Source organism: Loa loa (assembly GCF_000183805.2).
Source record: "Loa loa unplaced genomic scaffold supercont3.39, whole genome shotgun sequence".
Classification (NCBI taxonomy): Eukaryota; Metazoa; Nematoda; class Chromadorea; order Rhabditida; family Onchocercidae; genus Loa; species Loa loa.
In genome coordinates this window covers 3477-15307 of record NW_018108219.1, presented here as the reverse complement: position 1 = coordinate 15307, position 11831 = coordinate 3477, and the positions used below count along the sequence as shown (strand labels likewise).

The window sequence follows — 11831 nt, the reverse complement described above, 5'->3', positions numbered from 1 at the left end:
TATATATATATATATNTATATATATATATATACTATATATATATATATATATATATATATATATATATATATATATATATATATATATATATATATATATATATATATATATATATATATAATATACTTAAATTATCATCAATTGCATATGAACTACTAGAGGGCCAAAGTATTGATGAATTTAATTTTATCACTAATGTTGACTTATAATTTATAATCATTTTTGCCGCTTTATAATTTTATTTTTTTATTATTTCATCTATTAAAATTTTATTATCTTCAAATTATATTATATCCATCACGTTACTCTCTCTTTTATGAGTAGAGAAAACTTTAAGGATTAGTAAAATATCGAATTATCTGTAAAATTGATCAAAATTGCAAAAAATTAATTGCTAAAGAATTTGAAATTGAACTATTGGAGTTTTTCTTTTTTGAAAAATTTTTAAAACTTTTCCGAATTTTTAAAATCTAAAAAAAAATTTTCTATAATTTGATAGTATAATATAATGATGGGCAATGTTTGGGAAATGTTATGATTTTTTGAAATTGTATGATGATATCTGTTTGAATTCATATAAAACAATGTGATGCTAATAAGATGTACAGTAGATTTTACAAAAATTTTTCATGCAAATTGTAATAATTTGTTTATTTCGTTCGCTCATTTTTCCTTTCATCTTTCTTTTTACAAATATTTCTTTATTTGTCACATAATTTTTCCTTCTAAAAAATCCTCAAATTGTGACAATTTTTCTTTTTGATGTCTATGCTTTGACAGAAAATTTCTCCTCCTTTATTATATTTGAAATGAAATGAAATGATTAGAAAAAAGTAAATTGTCTGAAAAACTATAATTGAGAAAGTTTTTTTTTCTAAATTCATTACAAAAAAGTTTATTAAATGAAAACAAATTTTTATTAAATTAAATAGAAATTGTCAGATTTTCTTTTGATTTTTGACTTTTTTTTTAAGATCTCACATTTCAATGATCCTTTGAGAAGAATGGAAAGAAAACAGAAAAGAGGAGATACAAAAGATACTGAACGGTCATTTTTTGATTGCAAATTGACCATTGCTAAAAAATGATGAGAGAAATTAGCATAAGATTGGATAAGAAAGAATATCTTTGAATCATTTCTAATTTCGATAATTTCTACTTACTATCATCTATGCAGGATGTCAAATTAAATTTCTACCAAATCGCTATTGAATATATGATATATCAATGGATACTAGTAATTTTTAAATTAACACAAGTGATTAGATGGATATTATCATTATCATCATCATCATTATTATCATCCCAAAATTCCATTTCCCACTTATAAAGCCATAATCGGTTGTCTTTTATGAATTGACTTCTGTTAACTGTTTCACTTAAATGCTTCTCTCTACTATACTATTACTATCAATTTCATTTATATGATATGATATGATATGATACTGCCTGTATTTTATTGTAAGCTATCATTGTGTTTGAATATTACTGTAAGTTGTATGTATTCATTTACTGAAAGCTTCTTCCTTTTTTCCCTCTTTCCTTTTTCTCTTCAACCTCTCCTCCTTTTTATGATATTTGATAAACTTTATGGCGAATATTATCACAATGATTAATTTACCTGTCTATTTTATGATATCTATCTATGGTGCATTCGATTATGAATGATGATTTTATTGATGTTTCTATGAAAAATGCATTTCTATTTCGTTTTTTTGTTTTTAACAGAAACAGACAGACAGACAGACACACACACACACACACACACATACACACATATGGAAGCAAATTTAAGTAAATATGAAATGTATTAAAACAATTTTAATTCATACGTGTAGCACATACATATTCAGATTTTCAAATATATTGAATCTTACTTATAGATGAAAATTGGAATTGAAATTGATTTGCTTTCATTTCTAGTTAGGTTCGGTTCAAATTTCAATTTAAAATTCCAATTTATAATTCGTACATTTCATTTTCTTTCTGCATTAAAAAATGTTCGGAAATAAGCATAAATAGTCAATGTATAAATTGCTTAATGTGTAATTAAATTATGATTAAACGCATGATAGATTTATAAAATTGTCGTAAGCCTAAGTCATTTTTTTTACTGAAAAGAGGATTAATGAGAGGGAAATTTGGATAAATTTAATAAAATGATGAAATTTTTTTTTGTTAAATTCTTTTTCTTATATGTTTTCGCTGATGAAAAATGATAATATTTTGATTAATGCAGAGAGAAAATGTGGTAATAATAGATAGAAGTGTGTGGATATGCAAATTATGCATGATAGTAATATTATTAGCGCAAAAATTATCAATGCTAAAGTTAACTTTTCTAAAATCTTTTATAAAAATTTGAAATGAAATTTTAATTATTGTTGGTAAAACAATTATCAATGTAAATTAAAAAAAAAAACAGTGGAAAAAAATTGCGAAAACAAAATTTAAACAACATAAACATTATTTAGAAATTATTAAATTCATCAATATCAAATTTGCAGTGTATATTTGTTATGCTAGAAGAATACTGTATATTTGTTATACTAAAGGAATACCTACAAATATGTTAGAAGTGAAGTAATCAATTAGAATTTATTAAATTATCAAACTACTGAAATTTTGCTTCAAGTATTATTAAACCAGAAACAAGAAACATTAAAAACAAAGAGAAAAAATAATAAATCGAATATTAAATTGAATATAAAATTAATAACAAATATTATTTTATTGAATTAAGAACTGGTATTGAAATGTTGCTGCGAAGAATCGTTAAAATTGTGCACAACGATAATTAATGTAACATTGACAAGTTCAAGGTGAAATTTTCAAAATGAAAATCTATAAAATAATTCAAAAAATAAAAACAAAAAAAACAAAAAGGAAAAGAAAAAATAAAAACATATATACAGAATGAAGTACAATATTAATAATTTTGAAATAAAATTTAAGAATGATGATATTAGAATAAAATCTAATAATGATTAAAGTTAATTAATAATTATTTTCTTCAGATTTTTAAATTTCGCTTTTAATATTTTGTTTGTTCTAAATAATATTCAGGCAGAAATAAATATTTTACAATCGATAATTGAATACTTTTGTGCAATAAACTCATTACAGTAAATAGTCGCACAAAATTTTTTCACGCTAATTGTAAACATAAAAAATGGATTTTTTTTTTTCAAAATTTCATTTTAATAATAAATAAACGAATGAATAATTATCATCGAAATGTCATATATGAATTGATTTATTGTATAAAATGCAAATAAATTGGATGGAAAATTAAATTTCAATTAAAAATTTAAAGTTGTATAATTGTTATGAGATGTCATACATGAATTGATTTATTATATATAAATAGTCTGTGACAGGCAAGAAGACATACTTTTTAGATAAATATAAATAATTATTTATTAATTGCAACTATTATTATTATTGTGGGTAATAAATCAATTATATTTTGCTCAACAAATATATTTGCGCCGAGAAAGAGAGAGAGAAAAAAAAAGAAATTAATGTTTAGGAAAAAAAACTTTTGAAAAATGAAAAAACGAATAAATAAATATACATGAATTTAATTTAACCTGCACGTCTTTTACATAGTATCTCTCTTTTTCAATATTGGAATTAAAAACTAAAATTGATTATTAAAATTAAAAATGAAATTATAAAGTAGTTTTTTAGCGAACATAAATAAGCTGTTCTATTGTCTGTACAACATTGACCTTTTTTTTTTGGTATATTCAACATTCCGTGCATTTTAAGGATTTTTTTTTCTCCCAAAAAATTTTTCAAATCTCAATCACGATTAATTTTTATTGACATGAAAATTACGGTCAAATTTTGTAGGATCAAAAAAAAAAATTATGGCATCAAGTGACAAATAATAAAATAGGTCAGGATGAAGTTATAGAAGATGATCATGATGAGTAATAAATAAATGGTTATCAGTCATTGAGATAAATCTGATAAATGTACGTCATTTGTTCCAATTTCAATCGAGCCTTATCTGTTGACAACAATAAATCACGAGAAATTTACTGATTAGCATAAAATAATAATTGATTAAGATTGCTGATAATATTATTCCCGACCGTTGCATTAGAGAATGAATCATCATTATCATCAGTTAGTACTAAGATTCGTTAATTATTGAAAAACAAAATCAGTTTGATTGATTCGTAAAGATTAAATTAATTTCAATTAAATTAAATTGGAAAAAACGAACATTTTTCCATGTTTATAAGCTATATTTAGTTTTTTTTGATTTAATACAATTAAAATTAATTTCAAGAAATGAACAACAATATTCTGTATCTCATAAAGCATGTAAAATACATGAAATAAATCTTTTGATATTATTGCAGTAAAAACAAACTTCAAATACAGTAGTACCATCCCAAATGAATATATATTTATAATTCAAATATGTAAAGTTTGATCTCATTCTTCTTCAATCATTTAAATTAACAAAATTTTTTTTAGAGCAGTTCATTTCAAGTTTGCAATCAGTTGTTGTAAGCGATGAACAATAATATGACAACGATAAAAACGCCAGGATCTATTCCAGAGAACTTAACTGCAACTCATACATCCATTACCACTAACTTAAGAATTCAGAAAGTATGCTTCTCTACTTTAATTATAATATTTTCACGATTTTTTTTTTCAAATTGAAAATCGCTAATTTGCCATTTAAAAAAAGAAAAAAAAATCTTTCGTGTTAATATAAAAATTATTTTCATTTCAGAATTTTAATAGTATCACTAGAATGAAATTTGACATCATCCTATGAATAATCAATGTTTACTTTTTTATTGATATTAAGGAACAAGCACAATTAGCACGCTCAAAACCAACATATATCCATGACATAATCATTCAAAATGATAATCAAAAACAATGGGATATATTGCTTTTGCCGGTAAATTAAAAATTCCATTAATTTCATTCTTTTTTTTCCAGACAACAAATCCAGTTATTTGGTATAATTTTCGCTTGTTGGAAATGACATAATTGTGACTAAATACGATCGTAATTAAATAAATTTAGAATTAAATATGCTTTTCTATACTATTTCTTGGTGTCATGCACCAGACGACTCGATTCAGTCCTTCTAACGTTCATTATCTAATCTATTACCTCTTACCTGCTTAAAGAATAAGTTTTTTTTTAACCTCTGGATATCTTATCATATTCTCAACTACCACTGCCATTAATATTGTCAATGCAACAAAGTGTCATTTTAAACTTTAAACCATACTTTTTAAATATTTTAGCCTCGCCCACCGTATAACGATGGCATGTTTCGATTACGCTTAACCTTCCCCAATGATTATCCATTCAAACCACCTCACCTACGTTTTGTTACACCAATCTATCATCCAAATATCGATGAAAAGGGACAAATGTGCTTGGCAATTTTGCAATATGACAACTGGAAACCGGGAACAAACATTGAGAGCAGTTCGTTTACCATATTTAATTTTGCCACATTTCGAAAAATTCCACTGAAATGTTTAAACAGACGATTTAATTTGAAGACAACCAAAACCACTTAGCTAATGGTAGTATCGCGGAAGCATATATCGAACATAAACTTCTGGTAAGCTTCCCTTAAATAGTTAAAAATGACTTTGACCGTAAATTTCTTAACGTAAAATTTTGCCAATATATTACATTACGCAATAATGAAAAATCTCCTAGAAGATTGGAAAACTTTCAAATAAAATATAAATCGTTAATCTAATAGTTGAGCTATGTTATTTTACTTTGAAACACTATGATAACCAGGAATTTTCATATTCCAGTAATACAATCATTGATGTTCCTACTCAACGACCCAGAACCTGAACGTCCACTTCGTCATCAAATCGCTGAACAAATTTATAAGGTAAAGCATTGCCGAAGTACATTTCCTGTTTTGATCTCTCTAAAAAAAAAAAAAAAACATAATATACAGCATTTATATTATACCATTTTGGGAAGTTGATTGAGATCCATTTACTTTTCATCGAAATACAAACAAATAGGTGAAAGAATTCTGATTTAGGAATGTACAAATCAAAAGTCAAACGTACTTTCCGATTTCATTTTAATTCAAAAAAACTTGAACGATTTTTGGAATAATGATGGAAGCCAAATTCCAGGATAAACAAACATTTATAAATGAAGCCATTGAATATACCAAGAAATATGCCGAGAAAAAACCATGAAAAATATCTCAGTGGTGACCAAAATTGCAATCGTGTATGTTAATCAATCTCCCAACCTCTCATAAATAAGAGTATGCAGGATAGCCCGAACATATAACGATTGGCGTTTCTGTTGTGAACGGATATCCTCACTCGTTTTACCTATTTGATCCTTTAACTTGCATTACTAATATGTGAAACGAAATTTCAGAAATAAAAACGTCGGATTTATCAGAAATAAATTAAAAAAACAATAGCCAATAAAATTTTTTGGAATGTAAAGTTGAGATACTCAGTGAGAAGAGTGCGGATGGTTTTTTTTCTTCTTCAATATAATCAAACTTAAATGACTAATAGCATACGACGAATCCTTTATCCCATCTCGATTTACAATTAGGTTCAGGGTTTCAATAAAATATAAACTGGAATGACTATAGTTAAGGAATCTTGAAAACTGTCTTTTCAAAAATTTTTGAATATGCTCCACTGCGATACACGCAATGCGAGTTATTTTCTGGTTGTTTAATTGACAGGACGCGTAAAAAACCTTGCATGTTTGACAAAAACATCAGTCTTCAGTTTGCTGCACCGATCTGGCTTCATGTAAGTAATTTTGGAGGATTGCCAACGCAACAAAGGAATCTTTCCCATCTTATCCGTAATCTGTCCATTTTATATACTACTTAACAATGTTCAACAATTTGCGAAAAAGCAAAAGGTAAGCATAAGATTTTTAGCTACCATTTGGAAATGAAGGGGAGAATTGATCGTTCTAAGTAACACAGAGATTGGACATCACTGCATTACGAAAGAAATTTTTTTAAAGCCATGAAAAGATGTACAACCAACGGTAAAATTATCAAAATAGTCAAACATATAAATCAAAGGTGATGCAAACTGTAAGTGAAGAGGAATCATTTTCACCACTTGATTAGAGATTATGCATTAGCGGCATAATGATCATCGTCAGAAGTAGCATAAATTAGACCTTCGGAAGCCAAATATTCGATATCCGCAGAAAATGTGAATGAATTGAAGTGATTTCTTGGGATGCCGGTGCGTATATCATCAATACTAGCTCCAACAACCGGATCGCCATTATTGCGCAAATATTTAAATATCTAAAACTTCAGGTAGAAGACTAGAATAATCAATACACAAAAAATACTGTTTGCAACCCCAATGTAATCCAAGAAATACCTCAGCTTTCTGACCAGTTAATCCACGACAACTATTATCAGGAGCTGAACGAGATGCACTTTGCTGCATTACATTACCGGATACTTTCGGATTAGAGCCTACATTGCTCTTCCAATCGCTGGTCGATTTAGTTTGTCCTCCATCTCCTTCGGTTACACGTAACATTGTACCCTCAGATATAGTTGCCCATTTTTCTGATAACGCCATATTCGGCACATCCTGAAAAATTTAAAATCATCAAGGAAAAATCAACTTGTATTTGCAAGTTATCTAATACTGAAGAAAATGTGAAAAGGCTGTACTAGGATCTGATACGTGAAATAATCGGTTTTGAAAAGAAGAGTGATAGAAGCATCTAGAAACGGTAGAAATAACAATGCAGAAAATCTAACAAAAATTGCAGATAAATTGAGAATGAGCTTTACTGAACAACGGATCGTTGAAAATAATAAAACTTTAAGCTCTAGAACCTTATGGTGAGCGAGGAATACGTTTAAAATACCAACTTTAGTGTGCCACTTATCGGTGTTCCTTATATTTGGAAAAGTCAAATCATACTTTTGCATAGAAAAGGTGGGCAAGTTGAGCTTCTAAATGAAAAGCATCAATCTCTCGCTTGTCCTCTATCTCCCGAACCTGCAATTCATATATTTGGACGCGAAAGAAAATAATTACAATTTACTTATCTTTCTATCAATACCTGTTACGGAATCCCATTATTTCTTGAGGGTTAAGGAGATTTATTTTTTTAGAATGGCGAGGAGGAGAAAGAAAAGGAGAAAGGAAAGATCAATAGAAGTCATTACGAAAAGCATTCCCTTAAAAAGGATAATGTAACAATAAATGAAGCTAGAACTTTTTAAAATTTACATCAAAAGCAACAATACAAAGTCGTTCATTAAAACTCCGCAATTTCCCCACAACAGAAACATCAGTTCCCTCTACTAGTGCATCTGAATTTGCCACAGCACTCGCAAGCTGAAAGACATACATACATTACATAGATTTTTCAAACATTATAAAAGTACTCTTCTTTTATTATCAAACGCCATTCAAACAAAAATCTTATTTCATCAACAATATAATTTCAGATATGAAAGCAGCATAAGTATCTATCCAAGAAATCTGTGCAATCCAGCTACTACGAATGTTAGTTCTGCACATCTATCCAAGAAAACTGTGCAATCCAGCTACTACGAATATTAGTTCTGCACACGCTATAAAAACACAAGCAGCAGCATCCCACTAAAAATTCATGCACAACACCTGTCGCTTCGTTATTTACTTTAATCGATTCGACAGTAAAGCTTATAGAATTTTCAGAAAATATACTATCTGTTTTAAATTCAATCTTAATACATCTGTTAGATGGCTAAGATAATGAGATCATTTTGGGTGTACAGTCAATAGGATAATAACTACCACGCCTTTGTAGTGAATAATGAGAAATGTAGCATTCGCATCATGATAATCGGCTAATGTATACTCGATAGATTGACCTCCATCTGTTTGTAACGATCTTTCACATGACCAACAACTCGAATCTTGAAATTAGATAATTATAGAAATTTATTAATCACGTCATCAACTTGATGAGTCGCTGAAGAGAGTAGATCCCTTCTATCATCACTACAAGAAATTCCTGATAACAAATTTCAAGTGAATCATGATTAAAACTAAAACAGACTCTAATTAGATTTAGAAGAAAAAGAAACTAAAACAAAAAAAAAAAACTAAAACTGCAAACTACAGCAGACTCTAGCTAGACCTTAACACGTCATAATAATTGCATTAATTACAGCGAGGAGCAAAGGGAAAACGAAGAAGTTGCCATACTAATTTCTGCATTCTATTTAGTTTAGAAACCTGAATAAAATAGCTACAAATACGGCCTAAACAAAACTTAACACACTCACAATATTTGCACGATAATGACGGCAATTCACACCGATCCTAGTTTTACGGTAGAGCAAAAAGCATAAAGCTTACCGTGCTGAAGGCATATTTACCGGTTGTAATTTTCTCGTCATTCTTTGCTAACCGACTAAGGTCCTTGACTGTAGCTGGGAATGGTACTTTCTCGGTATGTTGGCTTTCTTTGAATTCATCAGCTTCCACAAACGATGCTTCACCCCAACCACCAGCAATACCCGCATCATAACTTTCTTCACCCCATCCACTTCCATCCATATCTCTGTATATTTTTTCAAATTTCGCGTGTATTTTTTATATTTCATTCAAAATTATCTTGAAGAATATAATGCAATACATAGATATCACAAGAAATAAGCACCATGATTTAATATAAAAGTTGTACTGTAGCATACGCATCGTAAGGCAGTATAATGGATGCACTGTAACGAGCGAAAAGATGTGTTATATTGTACGTTCAAAGGTACAAATATACTACAATGCAGTGTTAGGGATGTGTAAAATTTACATATCGTATTAAGGAGCTGCTATGCTATTCTTACTAACTCCTTGAAATGAGTACTGTACTATATGAAGAAGATACTGTAACTTACTAGGTGAAAATGATAAATAAAATGACTAAATAACAAACTGCCGATAACGAGAAGACAATCCACAGATCCACAAAACATTTTACCCGCGTAAAGGAAAAATCACCGTCCACCAACATTCCGCATAGGACCACTTAGCATGTCTAATAGCTTTAAGAATAAGCATTTCTTGAAGTTTATTTAATTTGTTGGTGCGAAAGTGTACTTCTCAATTTCACTCTTCATTTCCAGTTCCTCTCTTTTCTTTTGTTTTCGAAATTTACATCTGAAATCTTTTCACAGTATCCATTTCAGGATTTCATTGAACGAGGACGTGAGCGTGAGAAGAACGTGAAACGTGAGAGGAAAAGGGATAAACAGATGAACTGTTCTCGTGCATGTCGTATACGGTGGCGAAATGTATTATCACGAGTACGTCCCGAACAAAAGTTATCAAGTCAGAAAGAGCAGCTGGAGATAGATGAAAAGATGACATTAAGTGATGAAGCTGAGGTTAGTTCCAAAAAATGTTATCATATGGTTGTTGTGTAGAGAAAAGCAATGAATGAGAATGAATGAATTGATGAAAAGGAGAAGATTGAATGATAATCGAGATGACATTCGTGATCAACAATAGTCGTCCTTTTTAACTGGATCATTTATCCAAATTAATCAATAATTAGCTAAACATATCTCAGTTGTGTTTCAGCATGTATATGCAGCATTATTTGTGAACTATCACTTTAAATGTCTCATAACATGGAGCATTTATGTGGATAGGATAATCTGCAGAAGTATTCAAGTATAGGTTCAACAATTTAATTCAAATGAAATTTTTAGGTGTGAGTTTAAATTAGAATATTAATATATTAAAATATAACAGATTAAAATATTTTAGTATCAAAATAGTTGGGTTATAACTTAAGTAATAAGCATAAATTCCAATGATAATAAGAGTCAAAATGCCAGGAGTTGGTTCGGCAGCAAGTTCAAGCATTCGGGGTCGAAGTATAGAAGTATCAGTTGAATAATTTGAGCAATAGCATTCAACTGTAATCCAATACTGAAGTTAGCTGCTATTTTAGACATACTTTCTAAGTATATATTTATATTTTTAGAGTATGCTGAAAAAAATGTTACCATCATTGAAATCAGGCGATGAACCGGCAAAACAAAATCATTCAGCGGACGATGAATTTCTGAATGTTGCATCGAAGGAGAAAATTGATATGGATTCAATCCGAGCTAGAGGGTTTGTTTTTACACTATTCCCTCCATGCGTTACAAAACTGGCCGCTTTCAGATGAGGATTGCAAATTACCACGTAGACTATGAGTTCTGAAGTATCTTGTATACATCCATTTGGGTTTTTATTTATTGCAAGATGTTAAAACGTGTTTTGTCGTTTCAACCATATACTTCTAATTCTGATGGCTGAAAATCTTACGGGATTAATGATTAATGAAGGGAATTTGAAGATGCAAGAGATATTTCATAGCCTGAATTCTTAAATCTGGTTCTCAACACGAACTTCAGGATCATTTATTTGCGAGCTTTATTGACTGAATTTATTCGCATTATATCGTGATAAGGAAAAAATGTATTCATGATTTATTTTATCTATCATTTTCAGATTCTTAAAATATCGATACAACTACAAACCACCGGATGATCTTGAGAACCAAGTGAAAGGAGCTGTGGAGGAAGTTCTTATTGATGTAGGGGACGATATACGAAATATCGATCTTACGAAGAATCGGCGCTTAAAATTTCAGGTTTGCTGTGCTTTTTGTTTTGCTTGGTGACTTTTTTATATAAAAATCTTGATCAAATCACTGAGGGACGCAATATTTTATCGGACGATAAAAATTACAAAGCCAAAAATCACAACAGCAAGATAGAAATCAGTCAAGCTGCGACAATACC

The 11831-nt window shown here is 29.1% G+C and overlaps 3 protein-coding genes across 3 annotated transcripts in view; 2 read left to right on the top strand and 1 right to left on the bottom strand.

Annotated features, from left to right (window-relative positions):
* Positions 1-4546: 4546 nt before the first annotated feature.
* Positions 4547-6225, top strand: LOAG_08767 (ubiquitin-conjugating enzyme; the record flags this gene model as incomplete). The annotated part of the gene is made up of 5 exons (XM_020447796.1): positions 4547-4633; positions 4839-4934; positions 5290-5476; positions 5821-5903; positions 6160-6225. The coding sequence occupies 5 exons, from the start codon at positions 4547-4549 to the stop codon at positions 6223-6225; spliced, it is 519 nt and encodes a 172-aa protein (XP_020302011.1).
* A 917-nt stretch (positions 6226-7142) lies between these two features.
* On the bottom strand, positions 7143-9594 carry LOAG_08766 (hypothetical protein; the record flags this gene model as incomplete). Its single annotated transcript, XM_003144295.1, has 6 exons — positions 7143-7325; positions 7405-7623; positions 7963-8040; positions 8275-8382; positions 8827-8948; positions 9414-9594. 6 exons carry the CDS (start codon positions 9592-9594, stop codon positions 7143-7145), a joined length of 891 nt encoding a protein of 296 aa, XP_003144343.1.
* A 181-nt stretch (positions 9595-9775) lies between these two features.
* The window catches only part of LOAG_17083 (hypothetical protein), a gene marked incomplete at its 5' end in the record, with an annotated part of 3682 nt that continues 1626 nt past the window's right edge, over positions 9776-11831 (top strand). The window contains 4 exons of the mRNA XM_020449743.1: positions 9776-9799; positions 10221-10418; positions 11024-11157; positions 11539-11680. Of these exons, the coding sequence (XP_020306666.1) occupies positions 9776-9799; positions 10221-10418; positions 11024-11157; positions 11539-11680 (498 nt within the window). The remainder of the gene's footprint in view (positions 9800-10220; positions 10419-11023; positions 11158-11538; positions 11681-11831) is intronic.